This window comes from Lithobates pipiens, unplaced genomic scaffold, assembly GCF_037356315.1.
Source record: "Lithobates pipiens isolate NorthernLeopardFrog02 unplaced genomic scaffold, aLitPip1_a1.2 Scaffold_28, whole genome shotgun sequence".
Lineage (NCBI taxonomy): Eukaryota > Metazoa > Chordata > Amphibia > Anura > Ranidae > Lithobates > Lithobates pipiens.
Genome location: NW_027507789.1, coordinates 133,109,006 through 133,128,432, shown reverse-complemented (window position 1 = coordinate 133,128,432; position 19,427 = coordinate 133,109,006). Strand labels below are relative to the sequence as shown.

The following is a 19,427-nucleotide window of genomic DNA, read 5'->3' as shown; positions in this document are numbered from 1 at the left end:
GCAGACTCCTACCTGTCAGATGGAAGCATTCTGTGCTGCTGCCCGATTGCTTTCACACACACCTGGTAATCGCACCCCTCCCCCACACATGCTCCTGCCATGTGTCCTGGGCTCCGTTTGCCCATCTACAGGCCCAGGACTGACATAGCAAGTGCTGCTAAATAGAGAGGAGGGAGCAGGATTGACACAAGTCCACTCTCCTCCCCTCCTTGTTGTTGACCTGGAAAGCTGTGCGTTTGAGGTCACTTCCAGGTTCACCTCTCAGTTTGCAAGAATTTAATGCAATATGATCTGTGATGCACATATAACATATCACCCCCACATACTGGAGAGAGAGCAATATTTCTAGCAAGAGACCTACTCCCTAACGCTAAACTGATGACCTATAGGGGGCTTTTAACCACTTGCCGCCCGCCCTATAACAGAAACATGGTGGCAAAGTGGTTTCAAAATCCTGACCGGGCGTCATATGACGTGATCAGGATTTTGAGCCGCTGCGCGCCCCGGGGGCGCGCATCGCGGCGATTGTTGTTGCGAGGTGTCAGTCCGACGGAGACTCTTTACCATGTGATCAGCCGTGTCCAATCATGGCTGATCACAGTGTAAATAGGAAGAGTCAGTGATCGGCTTTTCCTCACTTGCGTCTGTCAGATCGGCTGCTCCTCTGACAGGGGGGTCTGTGCTGATCGATTATCAGCACAGCCCCCCCCCCTCCGAGGATGCCGACACTGGACCACCAGGGACGCCACCAGACCACCAGGGATGCCCAGCACAAGCTATGCCACCCTAGACCACCAGGGATTCCAGTCAGTGCCCACAATGGATGCCAATCAGTTCCCACAATGAGAGGAGGTTATTTATAAAAGGGGTTCGGCGCCACTGTAAATTTGCTCAAATGGGGTGTGTACATAAAATAGAGGTACGCCTCCACCATTAGCCTATCACAGAGCCACAAGAGGTGTCATATAGATATCAGATCCTATCCAGAGGAGTGTATATATGAATTACACAGGAGGAGAGAGGGAAGGGAAGTACATATATAACCCCCCTAAAGCTAACTACTACTAATATGCAGAATATAGAAAATAGAGACACACTGCCAACAATATTATACAACAATTCCTGAACACAGCCAATCAGGTACCACAAAAGATGGCTATAAATTAGACCAAGCTTGACTACGTAGGCACAAAACTAGACAACTACGTAAGCAGCGGGAATTAGTAATATGGTAAATAACATATGCATAGCGTGCAGCAGTGATAAATACGTGGTAAATAATAAGATATTAATATGCTACTAAATTGATAAGTGTGTTGAAAAATGAACACAGTGAAGTTAATTGCATGAATAAAAATAAATAAAGTGAAAATACGGTGACCATACAGTGTAATATACCCTCAAATAAATATGTGATAATACCAGGAATGTAAATCCATAAAATAGGAGATATTACATAAATAAATATTAAATAAATCAATGTGATAATTATTACCCAAGAAAATGCATATAAATCTCAAAGTTAGCCCCAGATAATCTATTAAGAGCTATAAATGCAGTCCAAAAAGTGAAAAAATATATTACTAGAAAAAAGTAATAAAAAAATAAAAAAATTAGTAATTAATAAGTCCACAAAATCTTCACAGCAAAAAGAGTGCAGTAGGTGGAAAAGTGACTGGTGCCCAGGAACAGATTTTCAGGTGACTTTCGTGCTCGCCCCCTTTAGCTCCCCACTCACCGAAACTATGAGCCCACACAGGGCAGTCAGGCCCGTAGATATCACACTGCTGACGTAGATGCGCTGATGAGAGATTATTTGCAGAGATTGTAGTCCACTCAAGTCCTGATGAGCAGGTGAGACTGATATTGGTATTCAGAGTTTCCTCAAGGAAAAAAGAAGGGGGGAGGATTCCATAGTGTAGTAATTCCAACAAAGGTGTGTAGTTTTAAAAAACCATAAACTTTTATTCACACATCGGTATTCAGACAGAGATGTGTTTTGCAAAAATAAAAATATAATAACAAAAAATGTGTAATAACAGAAGGTAAATATATAAAATGAGCTAAACTACCAAAAATTTTTTTTATGGCATTCACAGAAAATACCACACAGAAAACCCTTTGGGGGGTATATAATGTACCACCCCAGTATGACACAAAGGGTAAGTATCGGTACCAAGGAATAAAAAATATATATGATTAAAAAACCCAAAAATCTATATAATAAATTTGAAAAATAAAGCTGAAAATAAAAGTCAAAAATGCAAAATGTAAAATATAAGTCTATATATATAAAAGACTCATACTGTGCACAGAGTGTAGGTGGCTAAATGTATATGCACCTCTCCAAAACCATAAGCCCTATAGCGAGCCCTGGTGAGAAGCTTTTTAAGGCGCTGATATTAGAGGATGTTAAATAGAATACTAGGCAGCAGGGTTGGATGGACAGGGGGATTCAGTGCATCCGACCAGTCCCCAAGTCAACAGTCCACTCCGTTCAAACAGGCTAACAACTGGGGGGATGGAGATAGCTCCGCCGTCGGTCCTCACACGGGGGTGTAGCGCTACCACCTGTATGAAGGCTCACAATGCCCAGCTTTAGCACGGGAGCAAGCACGTAGGCAACCGTACCTAGCGTGCATTCCGTCCTGCGTTCCACCTAACACACGTGACAATGCAGAAGTGGCGTGCGTGATTGCGTCATACGCGTTTCATCATAAGACGTCCTCAGTGACAATAACACGCACCCACACAGCCACACTTTATGAATCCTAGAACAGACCCTAGAACAGGCGGGTCTGTTCTTGGATTCATAAAGTGTGACTGTGTGGGTGCGTGTTATCGTCACTGAGGAAGTCTTATGATGAAACGCGTATGACGCAATCACGCACGCCACTTCTGCATTGTCACGTGTGTTAGGTGGAACGCAGGACGGAATGCACGCTAGGTACAGTTGCCTACGTGCTTGCTCCCGTGCTAAAGCTGGGCATTGTGAGCCTTCATACAGGTGGTAGCGCTACACCCCCGTGTGAGGACCAACGGCGGAGCTATCTCCATCCCCCCAGTTGTTAGCCTGTTTGAACGGAGTGGACTGTTGACTTGGGGACTGGTCGGATGCACTGAATCCCCCTGTCCATCCAACCCTGCTGCCTAGTATTCTATTTAACATCCTCTAATATCAGCGCCTTAAAAAGCTTCTCACCAGGGCTCGCTATAGGGCTTATGGTTTTGGAGAGGTGCATATACGTTTAGCCACCTACACTCTGTGCACAGTATGAGTCTTTTATATATATAGACTTATATTTTACATTTTGCATTTTTGACTTTTATTTTCAGCTTTATTTTTCAAATTTATTATATAGATTTTTGGGTTTTTTAATCATATATATTTTTTATTCCTTGGTACCGATACTTACCCTTTGTGTCATACTGGGGTGGTACATTATATACCCCCCAAAGGGTTTTCTGTATGGTATTTTCTGTGAATGCCATAAAAAAATTTTTTTGTAGTTTAGCTCATTTTATATATTTACCTTCTGTTATTACACATTTTTTGTTATTATATTTTTATTTTTGCAAAACACATCTCTGTCTGAATACCGATGTGTGAATAAAAGTTTATGGTTTTTTAAAACTACACACCTTTGTTGGAATTACTACACTATGGAATCCTCCCCCCTTCTTTTTTCCTTGAGGAAACTGAATACCAATATCAGTCTCACCTGCTCATCAGGACTTGAGTGGACTACAATCTCTGCAAATAATCTCTCATCAGCGCATCTACGTCAGCAGTGTGATATCTACGGGCCTGACTGCCCTGTGTGGGCTCATAGTTTCGGTGAGTGGGGAGCTAAAGGGGGCGAGCACGAAAGTCACCTGAAAATCTGTTCCTGGGCACCAGTCACTTTTCCACCTACTGCACTCTTTTTGCTGTGAAGATTTTGTGGACTTATTAATTACTAATTTTTTAATTTTTTAATAAATTTTTTCTAGTAATATATTTTTTCACTTTTTGGACTGCATTTATAGCTCTTAATAGATTATCTGGGGCTAACTTTGAGATTTATATGCATTTTCTTGGGTAATAATTATCACATTGATTTATTTAATATTTATTTATGTAATATCTCCTATTTTATGGATTTACATTCCTGGTATTATCACATATTTATTTGAGGGTATATTACACTGTATGGTCACTGTATTTTCACTTTATTTATTTTTATTCATGCAATTAACTTCACTGTGTTAATTTTTCAACACACTTATCAATTTAGTGGCATATTAATATCTTATTATTTACCACGTATTTATCACTGCTGCACGCTATGCATATGTTATTTACCATATTACTAATTCCCGCTGCTTACGTAGTTGTCTAGTTTTGTGCCTACGTAGTCAAGCTTGGTCTAATTTATAGCCATCTTTTGTGGTGCCTGATTGGCTGTGTTTAGGAATTGTTGTATAATATTGTTGGCAGTGTGTCTCTATTTTCTATATTCTGCATATTAGTAGTAGTTAGCTTTAGGGGGGTTATATATGTACTTCCCTTCCCTCTCTCCTCCTGTGTAATTCATATATACACTCCTCTGGATAGGATCTGATATCTATATGACACCTCTTGTGGCTCTGTGATAGGCTAATGGTGGAGGCGTACCTCTATTTTATGTACACACCCCATTTGAGCAAATTTACAGTGGCGCCGAACCCCTTTTATAAATAACCTCCTCTGATTCTGGTTGCATCCCCTTAGGGGGTAGTAACTTTTAGGGTTGGCGACATTGGTTGTGAGTCCTTCTATTTACGCCTACATCTCATTTGAGCCTCCGTAGCGCGGCCTGGGATCTGTAAGGTCTGAGCACACAGTTCCCACAATGGGCATCACTCATTGGCATGTATTATTGTTTGGCACTGATTGGCATCCATTAGTACAGTATAATACAATACAATGCCGCCTGTCAGCGCCCATCCGCGCTGCCTATCAGTGCCGCCTATCCATACCTATCCATGCCAATCCATGCCAGCTATCAGTGCTAATTTGTGCTAATTTGTGCCACCTATCAGTGCCCATCCATGTCGCCCATCAGTGCCGCCTATCAGTGTCCATCAATGCCACCTCATCAGTTCCACTTCATTGGTGCCACCTCATTAGTGCCCATCAGTGTAGCCCCATCAGTGCCCATCAGTGAAGGAGAAAACGTACTTATTTACAAAGTTTTGAAACTGAAACAAAAAAAAACTTATTTTTTTTCAAAATTTTCGGTATTTTTTTTATTTTTTTAGCAAAAAATAAAAACCATAGAGGTGATCAAATACCACCAAAATAAAGCTCTATTTGTGGGAAAAAAATGATAAAAATTTAATTTGGGTACAGTGTAGCATGACCGCGCAATTGTCATTCAAAGTGCGACAGCGCTGAAAGCTCAAAATTGGTCTGGGCAGGAAGGTGTTTAAGTGCCTGGTATTGAAGTGGTTAAAGTGTTGCCTACAGAAAATATAGGGTACTGAAGTTTGCCATTTTATCACACAAATTTAAGGTTTGGCGTGTTGGATATCTATTTACTTGGTGTAACCTCTTTTATATTTTACCCAAAAATTGGGTAGTTCATTATGTTTTGAGTGTCCTAAAATTAACTTTAGTGTATTTTTTACAGAAAATTTTGCGTTTCCTAGACTTCTGCAATAATATTGTGTGACATAAAAAATTGGAACTACCAGTATTTTATTTTCTAAGGTGTCTGCTTTAAGACAATATATAAGGTTTTAGGCCTAAAATTATTTTTTAATTTTGCGTGCAAAAAATAAAAAATAAAAACTGCTCTGACAACGAAAGGGTTAAAGTTGTTGTAACCCCCTTACATATAACCAGTGAAGTGACTGGCCTCAGGTGATACACAGAGATGAAACAAATCCTCCTACATAAGTAGTATCTGTCTCTCAGCAGCAATCTCTTCTCTACATCCGTTGAATTTATAATGTTTGTCTGAGATTTTAAAAAAAGGGGACGGAGAACTTAACCACTTCCAGACCGGACCATTTTGCTGGCTAAAAACCAGACCACTTTTTGCGATTCGGCACTGCATCGCTTTAACTGACAATTGCGCGGTCGTGCGACATGGCTCCCAAACAAAATTGACGTCCTTTTTTTTTTTCCACAAATAGATCTTTCTTTTGGTGGTATTTGATCACCCCTGCAGTTTTTATTTTTTGCGCTTTAACCACTTTCAGACCGGATCATTTTGCTGGTAAATGACCAGAGGTCTTTTTACAATTTGGCACTGCGCTGCTTTAACTGGTAATTGCGCGGTAATGCAATGTTGTACCCAAACAAAATTTGCGTCCTTTTCTTCCCACAAATAGAGCTTTCTTTTGATGGTATTTGATTGCCTCTGCGATTTTTATTTTTTGCGATATAAACGTAAAAAAAACGAAAATTTTGAAAAAAAATGATATTTTCTACTTTTTGTTATTAGAAAAATCCAATTAACTCAATTTTAGTCATACATTTAGGCCAAAATGTATTCAGCCACATGTCTTTGGTAAAAAAAAAGTCAATAATTGTATATTTATTGGTTTGCGCAAAAGTTGTCACATCTACAAACTAAGGTACGTTTTCTGGAATTTACGCAGCTTTTAGTTTACGACTGCCTATCTCATTTCTTGAGGTGCTAAAATGGCAGGACAGTACAAAACCCCCCCAAATGACCCCATTTTGGAAAGTAGACCCCCTAAGGAAATTGATAAGTGGCATGTTGAGCCCATTGAATATTTTATTTTTTTGCCTCAAGCAATTGAATAATGACAAAAAAATTTTTTTTTTTTTTTTTTACACAAAGTTGTCACTAAATGATATATTGCTCACACATGCTATGGGCATATGTGAAATGACACCCCAAAATAAATTCTGCTGCTTCTCCTGAGTACGGGGATACCACATATGTGGGACTTTTTGGGAGCCTAGCCGCGTACGGGGCCCCGAAAACCAAGCACCGCCTTCAGGCTTTCTAAGGGCGTAAATTTTTGATTTCACTTCTCACTACCTATTACAGCTTTGAAGGCCATAAAATGCCAAGATGGCACAAAACCCCCACAAATGACCCCATTTTAGAAAGTAGACACCCCAAGCTATTTGCTGAGAGGCATGTTGAGTCCATGGAATATTTTATATTTTGCCACAAGTTGCGGGAAAATTACAAACTTTTTTTTTTTTTTTCACAAAGTTGTCACTAAATGATATATTGCTCACGCATGCCATGGGCATATGTGAAATGACACCCCAAAATAAATTCTGCTGCTTCTCCTGAGTACGGGGATACCACATATGTGGGACTTTTTGGGAGCCTAGCCGCGTACGGGGCCCCGAAAACCAAGCACCGCCTTCAGGCTTTCTAAGGGCGTAAATTTTTGATTTCACTTCTCACTACCTATTACAGCTTTGAAGGCCATAAAATGCCAAGATGGCACAAACCCCCCCAAATGACCCCATTTTGGAAATTTAGGGGTACACTAGTGAGACTAGGTAATAAATGGCGGGTGCCCTGAAACTATAAAAAAATAACTAACCAACCAGCGTCACCTGTAACAGTTATATGGTGATCACTGGTGAAAGGGTTAACTAGGGGGCAATCAGGGGGCTTTATGCGGTAGTATATGGGGGTCCCTGGCGCTATAAAAAGCTGCGGCGAACCTAAATACCTACCTGCCTAACTAGCGTCACCTGTGACACTAATACAGCGATCAGAAAAACGATCGCTTATTAGGCTGGGTTCACACTGGAGCGATGCGGGAACGCCACGAATCCGCGGCGGGTTCCCGCATCGCATGCCTCCCGGCGGCAGTTCACACTGCCCTATGCGAACTGCTGGGAGTGTCAGTGAAATGTTAATGACACCCCCAGATCAGTTCGCATATCGCAGTGCGATCTGCAAACTCGGATCGCATGGTGTGAACACCCATGCGATCCGATTCTGCTGCGGGCCAAAAAAAGGGTCCTGTGCGAATTTGCGGCGGGTGCGGCGGGTGCGATGCGAATTCAGCCATACTATCTGTATGGCTGAACTCGAATCGCACAGAGATCGGATGTGATTTGCACTGCAGTGCGGTGCGAATCACATTCGTTCTCATAAACCGCTGCAATGTGAACCCAGCCTTAGTGACACTGGCGACGGGGGGTGATCACGGGGTTAAACCTTTATTGGGGGGGTTAGGGGGGTACATTAGAACTAAGGGGGGTTAACCCTAACTGCCCTAACAGTTATTACAGTCACAAATGACACCAATGCAAAAAAAAAAATGACATTGGTGTCACTGTGACTGGGGGGCAGGGGTAATTGGGGGGGTGATCGGGGGGGTGTGAGTGTGCCTGGCATGTTCTACTGTGTAGTGTCGTGTTGGTGCAACTCACCGATCCTCTCTCCTCGGTGTCGGAACGAAAAATACCGACACGGAGGAGAGAATACATCACTTCCTCTCCTGTGTTTACATTACAGGAGAGGAAGTGATGTCACGGAGCATTTTCATTCGTCGGGAGCGATCGCGAGGGGGTGGCCATGAATGAATGGCCGTCCCCTCGTCCGGGATCGCTCCCGAACGAATACCGACCGCCGCAGGCACCGGGCGGGGGCCCGATCGGGCCCCTGACCCGCGGGCAGGCAAGGACGTACATGTAAGCCCTTATGCCTGCCCGTGCCATTCTGTCGACGTACATCGTCGTGCGGCGGTCGGCAAGTGGTTAAACAAAAATAGAGCGACAATTTTGAAAAAAACGCATTATTTTTTACTTTTTGTTATAATAAATATCCCCCAAAAATATATTTAAAAAAAATAAAAATTTCCCTCAGTGTAGGCCGATACGTATTCTTCTGCATATTTTTGGTAAAAAAAATCCCAATAACCGATTATTAATTGGTTTGCGCAAAAGTTATAGCGTTTACAAAATAGGGGATAGTTTTATGGCATTTTTATTAATATTTTTTTTTTACTAGTAATGGCGGCGATCAGTGATTTTTATTGTGACTGCGACATTATGGCGGACACATTGGACATTTTTGACATATTTGGGACCATTGTCATTTATACAGCAATCACTGCTATACAAATGCACTGATTCCTGTGTAAATGACACTGGCAGTGAATGGGGTTAACCAGTGGGCGGCAGTGTAGGGGTTAAGTGTTCCAAGGGGTGTGTTACTAACTGGGGGGTGGGCTGGGCTTTCATTTAGTGAACACTGATCTCTGCTCCAAGCACATGCAGCAGAGATCAGCGTTACTTGTTGCTAGGCAGAACGGGAAGATGCTGTTTACAACGGCATCTCCTCATTCAGCCGCCCAGTGAGACGATCGCAGGACCCGCGACTGGACTCACGGGGGTCCCGACCGTCACCCGAGCGCGCCGCCGGCAGCGCGCTCGCGATGGCAGGGCAGCATTTAGTATGCCTGCCTGTGCCATTCTGCAGATGTACATCAGCGTGGTTAAGTTACACTCTGCAGAGCTCAGTGGGGGGAACTGATTGGAGGAAAGAGCTGAGTCTGCTGGAGGTCCCTCCTCTGTCCCCATTTTCCTCTTGGTGTCAGGAAAAATTGTCAGAAGTGATTCATGCTGTTAGCAGAGAAACATAGCAGCAGATAGAAATGACACTTGGCACTCTTAATTAAGACAAGTACATACTATAGAAGGATATGCTTTGTTCATATTAGTCTGAGGTTTACCACATTAAGCAGATCCTACCCAGCACTCCCTCAGTGCCAAGTATAAAAAGGTGTATTTACAGTATCTCACAAAAGTGAGTAAACTCCTCACTAGTGATGGATGAACTTCCGACGGGACGTTTCGTGAACCGATAGTTTGCGAACCGTAACGTTCGCGGCGGGCCCCATTGACTTCAATGGGAGGCGAGCTTTGCAAACCTACAGGTCAAATTTGCAGCCACAAAATAATTACTAGCTGTGCAAACATAGTCCCACCACATGGCCAATGACATAACACATGTATGAGGTGAATCTGGGATCGACAACTACAAGCATTCTTTTTTTATATGTGAAATTATGACAATTCAGGACTGTGGAGCGCATGAAGGCAATGGAGGAGAGGGAAGGTCAGGGTAGGCAAAGAAGAGGGTGCAGGAGATGATCACCAGCAGCGTGACATACAGCAATGACACCAGCACCGTGATATACAGCACTGACACCAGCACCGTGATATACAGCACTGACACCAGCACCGTGATATACAGCACTGACACCAGCACCGTGATATACAGCACTGACATCAGCAGCGTGACATACAGCAATGACACCTGCACCGTGATAGTGATCTGACATCAGCAGCGTGACATACAGCACTGACACCAGCACCATGATATACAGCACTGACAGCAGCACCGTGATAGAGAGCACTGACATCAGCAGCGTGACATACAGCAATGACACCTGCACCATGATAGAGTGATCTGACACCAGCACCGTGATAGAGAGCACTGACATCAGCAGCGTGACATAAAGCACTGACACCAGCACTGTGATATACAGCACTGACAGCAGCACCGTGATAGAGAGCACTGACATCAGCAGCGTGACATACAGCAATGACACCTGCACCGTGATAGAGTGATCTGACACCAGCACCGTGATAGAGAGCACTGACATCAGCAGCGTGACATAAAGCACTGACACCAGCACCGTGATATACAGCACTGACACCAGCACCGTGATATACAGCACTGACACCAGCACCGTGATATACAGCACTGACACCTGCACCATAAGCAGCCCCAGGAGGAAGTCGGCATAGCACAGGGATGGTGGGAGCCCCTCATAATGAGCACAGCACAGGGATGGTGGGAGCCCCTCATAATATGCACAGCAGAGGTACAGCCCCAGGAGGAAGTCAGCACAGCACATGGATGGTGGGAGCGCCTCATAATGAGCATAGCACAGGGATGGTGGGAGCCCCTCATAATATGCACAGCAGAGGTACAACCCAAGGAGGAAGTCAGCACAGCACAGGGATGGTGGGAGCGCCTCATAATAAGCAGCCCCAGGAGGAAGTCAGCATAGCACAGAGATGGTGGGAGCCCCTCATAATAAGCAGCCCCAGGAGGAAGTCAGCACAGGGATGGTGAACTTTACAAACCTACAGGTCATATTTGCAGCTACAAAATAATTATTAGCTGTGCACACATAGTCCCACCACATGGCCAATGACATAACACATGTATGAGGTGAATCTGGGATCGACAACTACAAGCATTCTTTTATTATATGTGAAATTCTGACAATTCAGGACTCTTGAGACAATGGAGGCGAGGGAAGGTCAGGGTAGGCAAAGAAGAGGGTGCAGGAGATGATCACCAGCACCAGCACCATGCTATAGAGCACTGGCACCTGCACTGTGATAGAGTGATCTGACACCAGCACCGTGATAGAGAGCACTGACATCAGCAGCGTGACATAAAGCACTGACACCAGCACCGTGATATACCAGTCCTTAAGGATTAGCAGACTGTACCTCACTCAACCCTATATACTGTAGTACCCTAGACCTTACCAGTCCTTATAAGGACCTTTGTGGAACTAGTAGGTTGTGATTGATTAGCAGACTGTACCTCAGTCCCTATACTGATAAAGGACTACTGCAGCAGTAGGGCAGCAGTCAGCAGTAGTGCACCTCCACCCTATGTATTGTGGACCTATACCAGTCCTTAAGGAATAGCAGACTGTACCTCACTCAACCCTATGTACTGTAGTACCCTAGACCTTACCAGTCCTTATAAGGACCTTTGTGGAACAAGTAGGTTGTGAATGATTAGCAGACTGTACCTCAGTCCCTATACTGATAAAGGACTACTGCAGCAGAAGGGCAGCAGTCAAGTATAATATTCTTTCTATATTTAGAAGAAAGAATATTATACGTGTACAAGCCTATTACCATACCAGTCCTGAAAAGAACCTTTGTGGGCCTAATAGTAACAGCTACTGATTAAACTGACTGTCCCTCACTGCCTCACACACAGCTTCCTGCCTGTCCCTATTTAAACGGACAAAACAGAGGCTGCTGGAACAATAATTTGAATAGCACTTTTGTGGACCTAATAGTAACAGCTTATGATTAAACTGACTGTCCCTGCAGCACACAGTGTCCTGTCCCTTTCTCTACACTGACAAAAGACACTCAGGCTGCTGCAATAATCAGTAGCACAGCAGTGCCTCAAACCTATATCCTGAACTACACCTAACACCTATACCAGTCCCGAAAAGAACTTTTGTGGACCAAATAGCTAGCGATTTGGGTCACTGCAGTCTCTCCCTGCTCCACACAGCAACCTCTCCCTATAGTGACAGAAGAAAGAATGTAAAATGGCCGCCGGATCGGGTCTATTTATAAGTTAGGGGGAATGTCCAAGTGTCCATGTGCTGTAATGTCTCATTTGGCTGTCCTGTACCCCATGATGGATGTGTCATCATAGGTCAAAGTTCTTTTACACAGTAAACACGGAAGTCCGCCGGGCGAACGGCGGCAATAGTCCGCTGATCGGGCGGACCGTGAACAGCCGAAATTTGCCGCGAAACGACCGCCGGGCGAACCATTCGGCCATCCCTACTCCTCACATTTTTGTAAATATTTTATTATATCTTTTCAGGTGACAACACTGAAGAAATTACACATTGCTACAATTTAAAGTAGTGAGTGTACAGCTTGTATAACAGTGTAAATTTGCTGTCCCCTCAAAATAACTCAATACTCTCTTGGGTATGGAGTTCACCAGAGCTTCACAGGTTGCCACTGGAGTCCTCTTCCACTCCTCCATGAACGACATCATGGAGTGGATGTTAGAGACCTTGCGATCCTCCACTTTCCATTTAAGGATGCCCCACAGATGCTCAATAGGGTTTAGGTCTGGAGACATGCTTAGTCAGTCCATCATCTTTACTCTCAGCTTCTTTAGCAAGACAGTGGTCGTCTTGGAGGTGTGTTTGGGGTCATTATCATGTTGGAATACTGCCCTGCAGCCCAGTCTCCAAAGGTAGGATATCATGTTCTGCTTCAGTATGTCGCAGTACATGTTGGCATTTATGATTACCTCAACAAACTGTAGCTCCCCCAGTGCCAGCAGCACTCATGCAGCCGCAGACCATGACACTCAAACCACCATGCTTGACTGTAGGCAAGACACACTTGTCTTTGTACTCCTCACCTGGTGAACGCCACACATGCTTGACACCATCTGAACCAAATACATTTATCTTGGTTCGCCGAACAGCGAACAATTTGGGGTGTTTGCGGCAAATTCGAAAAAAGCAGCGGAACGCCCTGTAAAAGTCTATGGGAGGAATCTAAAGTGCTCATTTTAAAGGCTTATATGCAAGTTATTGTCATAAAAAGTGATTGGGGACCTGGACCTTGCCCCAGGGGACATCAGTGCAAAAAATATTTTTAAAAACGTCAGTTTTTTCAGGAGCAGTGATTTTAATAATGCTTAAAGTGAAACAATAAAAGTGAAATATTCCTTTAAATTTCATACCTAGGGGGTGTGTATATAGTATGCCTGTAAAGTATCGCTTGTTTCCCATGCTTAGAACTGTCCCTGCACAAAGTGTTATTTCTGAAGGAAAAAAAGTAATTTAACCGGTTCCCGACCAGCGCACACCGATGTACGTCAGCAGAATGGCATGGGCAGGCATATTGGCGTACAGGTACGTCCAATCTTCAATGCCGCCCTTCGGTCGGGACCCCCGTGAGTCCAGTCGCGGGTCCCGTGGACTCAATCGCCGCGGGTATACCCATGATCGTCTCACGGGGCGGCTGAATGGAGGAAATGTCATTGTAAACAGTATTTCCCCATTCTGCCTAGCAACTAGTGACGCTGATCTCTGCTCCATGTGATTGGAGCAGAGATCAGTGTTCACTACATGAAAGCCCAGCCCCCCCACAGTTAGTAGCACACCCCCTTGGAACACTTAACCCCTACACTGCCACCCCCTGGTTAACCCCTTCACTGCCAGTGTCATTTACACAGGAATCACTGCATTTATATAGCAATGATTGCTGTATAACTGACAATGGTCCCAAAAATGTGTCAAAAATGTCCGATGTGTCCCCCATAATGTCGCAGTCACAATAAAAATCACTGATCGCCACCATTAGTAGTAAAAAAAATTATTAATAAAAATGCCATAAAACTATCCCTATTTTGTAAACGCTATAACTTTTGCGCAAACCAATCAATAATCGCTTATTGGGATTTTTTTTACCAAAAATATGCAGAAGAATACGTATCGGCCTACACTGAGGGAAATTTTTATTTTTTTTTATATATTTTTGGGGGATATTTATTATAACAAAAAGTAAAAAATAATGCGTTTTTTTTTTCATATTCATTCAATATTCATATCAGACCTTCAGGTCCGGTATGGATTTTAAGGGGAACTCCAGACCAATTTTGTTATTTGTTCCTCCCAAAAATCCATACCAGACCCTTTATCCGAGCACGCAACCTGGCAGGCCGCAGGAAAAGAGGGGGGACAAGAGCTCCCCACCTTAACCATACCAGGCCACATGCCCTCAACATTGGGAGGGTGCTTTGGGGGTACCCCCCCAAAGCACCTTGTCCTCATGTTTATGGGGACAAGGGCCTCATCCACACAACCCTTGCCCAGTGGTCTGCTTATCGGAATCTGGAAGCCCCCTTTAACAAGGGGACACCCAGATCCCGGCCCACCCTGTTTAAAATGGTAATGGGTACATTGTACTCCTACCATTTCACAAAGAAAGTGTAAAAAATTGTAAAAAAACACACAGACACCATTGGGATAAGTCCTTTATTAAAAATATATATATTTTTTTTAAAAGATTCCAGCATGGTAATCCACTCTCTTGTTATCCTGCGATGGGTCATCGATCCTCTACGGGGTCCAGCGATGGATAATCTTTCCTCTCCAGGTCCAGGTTCCAACAATGATGTCCAGTGCAGCGCATCCTGTCTCCACTGGAGACACCATGGGAATCCCGGCAGCCTGACAGGTCTCTTAGCTGAGGACGGGGCCACCCGTCACGTGACTCTGTCCCCCTCTAATGCAAGGGGAAACCTGGGCTTCCCCAGTGACGTGCGGATGACCCCGCCCCCCCCCTGATGTAAAGGAAACCTGCGTAACATCAGGAGGGGGGCGGGGTTACCCGCACATCACTGGGGAAGCCCGGGTTTCCCCTTGCGTCAGAGGGGGAGGGGTCACGTGACAGGTGGCCCCGTCCTCAGCTAAAAGACCTGTCAGGCTCCCGGGATTCCCGCAGTGTCTCCGGTGGAAACAGAATGCGCTGCGCTGGACATCATCGTTGGACCCTGGACCTGGAGAGGAGAGATCATCCATCACTGGACCCCGGAGAGATGATCACCCATCGCAGGATACCAAGAGTGGATTACCACCGCTAGAATCCTTTTTATCCCAACGGTGTCTGTGTGTTTTTTAAAATGTTTTACTCTTTCTTTGTGAAATGGTAGGGGTACAATGTACAATGTACCCGTTACCATTTCAAATGGGGGGCTGGGATCTGGGGGTCCCCTTATTAAAGGGGGCTTCCCGATTCCGATAAGCCCCCCGCCCACAGACCCCCAAATCAACTGGGTAAGGGTTGTGGGGATGAGGCCCTTGTCCCCATCAACATGGGGAGAAGGTGCTTTGGGGGGGCTACCCCTAAAGCACCCGCCCAATGTTGAGGGCATGTGGCCTGGTGCGGTTAAGGGGGGGGGGCGCTCTCTCGCCTCCCCTCTTTTCCTGCAGCCTGCTAGGTTGCGTGCTCGGATAAAGGGTCTGGTATGGATTTTTGGGGGGAACTCCATGCCTTTTTTTTTTTTTTTTTTTTTTTTATTTGGCATGGAGTCCCCTTTAAAATCCATACCAGACCCGAAGGATTTGGGGGGAACCCCACATCATTGCTTGTTTTTAAAATTGACACAGGGTTCCCCTTAATATCCATACCAGACCTGAAGAGCTTGGTAATTGAATTTGAGGGGACCCCCATGCATTTTTTTTTTAATGACTTTCAAAGACTGTTCTCTGTATTACTGGGAGCCGACAATTCCTTATAGCCGCGGGCGCTTTTAAATGGCTTTTTTTCCTTCAGAAATTACACTTTGTGCAGGGACAGTTCTAAGCACGGGAAACAAGTGCTACTTTACAGGCATACTATACACACCCCCTAGGTACAACATTTTAAGGAATATTTCACTTTTATTGTTTCACTTTAAGCATTATTAAAATCCCTGCTCCCAAAAAAAGGCCTTTAAAAAAAAAAAAAAAAAAATTGCATTCATACATCTCCCCTGGGGCAGGACCCAGGTCCCCAAATATTTTCATGACAATAACTTGCATATAAGCCTTTAAAATTAGCACTTTAGATTTTTCATGTTCGAGTCCCATAGACTTTAATTGTGTTCAGATGTTCGAACAAATTTATTGCCTGTTCGCATGTTCTGATGCAAACCGAACTGGGGGGTGTTCAGCTCATCCCTACTCTGCACAATGCTGGCAGCACTCATACATCTATTTCCCAAAGGCAACCTCTGGATATGACACTGAGCACGTGCACCCAACTTCTTTGGTCGACCATGGCGAAGCCTTTTCTGAATGGAATCTGTCCTGTTAAGCCGCTGTATGGTCTTGCCCACCGTGCTGCAGCTCAGTTTCAGAGTCTTCGCAATCTTGTTATAGCCTAGGCCATCTTTATGTAGAGCAACAATTATTTTTTCAGATCCTCAGAGAGTTCTTTGCCATGAGGTGCCATGTTGAACTTCCAGTGACCAGTATGAGAGAGTGAGAGCGATAAGACCAAATTTAACACCCCGTCTCACCATTCACACCTGAGACCTTGTAACATTAACGAGTCACATCACATCGGGGAGGGAAAATGGCTAATTGGGCCCAATTTGAACATTTTCACTTAGGGGTGTACTGACTTTTGTTGCCAGCGGTTTAGACATGGATGGCTGTGTGTTGAGTTATTTTGAGGGGACAAATGTATACTGTTATACAAGCTGTACACTTAGTACTTTACATTGTAGCAAAGTGTCATTTCTTCAGTGTTGTCACCTGAAGAGGTATTATTTACAAAAATGTGAGGGGTGTACTCACTTTTGTAAGATACTGTAAATACACCTTTTTATACTTGGCACTGAGGGAGTGCTGGGCAGGATCTAGGAGGGGGCTAGGTAAGGGGCCTAGGTCTCAACCTCCCGACCCATCAGTTTTTTTTTTACGGCACCTAAAAACTAATAACCTTCCCCATAGCTTGAAGTATGTGCAGTGGGCAAAATGTTTTATACACATGGCTTTCTAGAAATAAATAATAAAGTAAATTCAAAAGACACCGTGACCTACTAAATAATAATTATCACATGCCAAAGAACAGATATTTTCAATGACAAATATATATTAACATATTTTTTATAGATAAGCTATATTTATTTTTAATGTAATCTTGTCTGGCCCAATAATTACATTTAGTAATTTTAATAGAAGTGAAAATATCTGCTTTTCAATGCAACCTTGATAAAACTGCATTCAGACAAACACTGAAAACACTGAGGCCTATAACCGTCTACATCTATTTGTCTACAGTATGTATCTTCCACAAATAAGCAAACATTCACAAGACACAGTTCAGAAAATGAGGGCATTTACAATGGAAACATACCAGTTTTCACCCGTGACATGTGGCAGTGGTAGTGGTAGGTATCCCATTTTTTCTTCAGGGTGTTATTTTGTCTTTGATTGGTAACTATTAGAGGAAAAGCCAAATAATCTACTGTGTTCATCCCTTTTCAATCACAGGTAAGGATTGAACAGCTGATTCATTGGGTAGCATCACATAACTATTCTCGGAGTGGGTTACTATGGCAACTTATTTGGTGACATCATTGAAGAGAACCATTGTAAGCATATAAAAGTACACAATACAGTACATTTAATGGGGTGCCAGGGTCTGTGCATACAAGTAAAATTACACCAATTATTTAGCAAAGAAATCCCGACCCAGAATAAAAGAAGAAATTTAATTTGCAACCCTTAATTACACGTGAATAATGCTTAGTCCTCTTTTTTTTTTTTTTTTCTCACGTAGCTGCAAATGTTTTCATATCAAATGATAAATGACAGATGGCCTTATTTTAAAATTGGTGATTGTGAACTTTTCATAGGATAACACATCTGCTGTCTCTATAAGAAAAGCTGGCTTGTTGCTGTGGTTTAGGTTCCACATGTATTTTAGAACGAGCTTTAAAATAAAAGAACACCACCTCATTGATTGCTATGTATAACATGCTCTATTGACCTTTATAGCTGTAGAAACAGGGGGTATTTACTAAAGTAAAATCCACTTTGCACTCCACTTCCAAGTGCACTTTAAAGTGCACTTGGAAGTGGAGTCACTGTAGATCTGAGGGGGACATGCAAGGAAGATAAAAAACAGCATTTTAGCTTGCACATGATTGGACGATACAATCAGCAGAGCTTCCCCTCATTTCAGATCTTCCCCCTCAGATCTAAATTGACTGCATTTCCAAAGCATAAACAGTGCAATTCAGATTGAGACACACACACAGATCACTTCCCGTTCTCAGCACTCACTGTCCTCATCTCCTGCTGCAGAGTCCTGTACAGAATGAGTGGTGCTCTGTGTCTGCAGCCTGAGCCCATCTTCCAATGCTCTAATAAGATTCTGGGCACAGGCTTCACCAGCAATCCATCTGTCCATGGGCGTCCGCAGAACTTTTTTCAAGGGGGGGCATAATTTTAGGGTCACCCATGCGCCGCCCCTTTTCGACAATGTCATTATCAGATTATCATAGTCAGAGACTGCAGACTTAGTACAATCCCTAGGATAGGTAATGGATAATGGCCAACAGGCCCTCTTACCAGACTCAGCGAAACAACACCAGTGATCCCTCCGGCTGGAAGATCGCTCATGTGCCACGGGGGCGACTCTGGTCAGTAGTGTAGCATGTATATACCCTGGCAGTGACTCAGTCTTTCTCTCTCTGGTGGTGCTGGGCAGCATGGCTCTCTCTGGTGGCATGGGGCAGTGTAGTTCTCTCTCTGGTGGCACTGGGCAGTGTGGCTCACTCTCTCTGGCTTCTGCCCAGCACAATCCTTGTTCTTTTTCCTGTAGCACCCTCTCCCTCAGCTTTTTTCCCAGGCTACAGTCTCTCAATCTCTCGATCAAGCTGTATCCTCCTCCCTGTGGAAAATGGGGCCACCAATCTTTGGGACTACATGTCCTATGATTTTCTCCTCTCCTAGTCACTTTTGATTGGCCCTCAGTTATGGCCAATAGGGAAGGAACAGAGCGGCAGGAACAGTTATGGCCAATAGGGAAGGAACAGAGCGGGCAGGAAGCTGGGTGAGGAACCTGGTGAGAACCGTCGTCTCTTCTCCCT

General features: G+C 43.9%; 1 protein-coding gene across 3 annotated transcripts in view; it reads right to left on the bottom strand.

The window, feature by feature from the left end:
• Positions 1 to 17,845, bottom strand: part of CFAP97D1 (CFAP97 domain containing 1) — a 504,236-nt gene extending 486,391 nt beyond the window's left edge. For 2 of the 3 annotated variants that reach the window (XM_077459589.1, XM_077459588.1), the window contains exon 1: positions 17,687 to 17,845. In XM_077459589.1, the coding sequence (XP_077315715.1) occupies positions 17,687 to 17,807 (121 nt within the window). In that variant the 5' untranslated portion in view covers positions 17,808 to 17,845. The remainder of the gene's footprint in view (positions 1 to 17,686) is intronic. The other variant, XM_077459587.1, reaches the window with a different exon arrangement.
• Between the last annotated feature and the right edge of the window lie 1,582 nt (positions 17,846 to 19,427).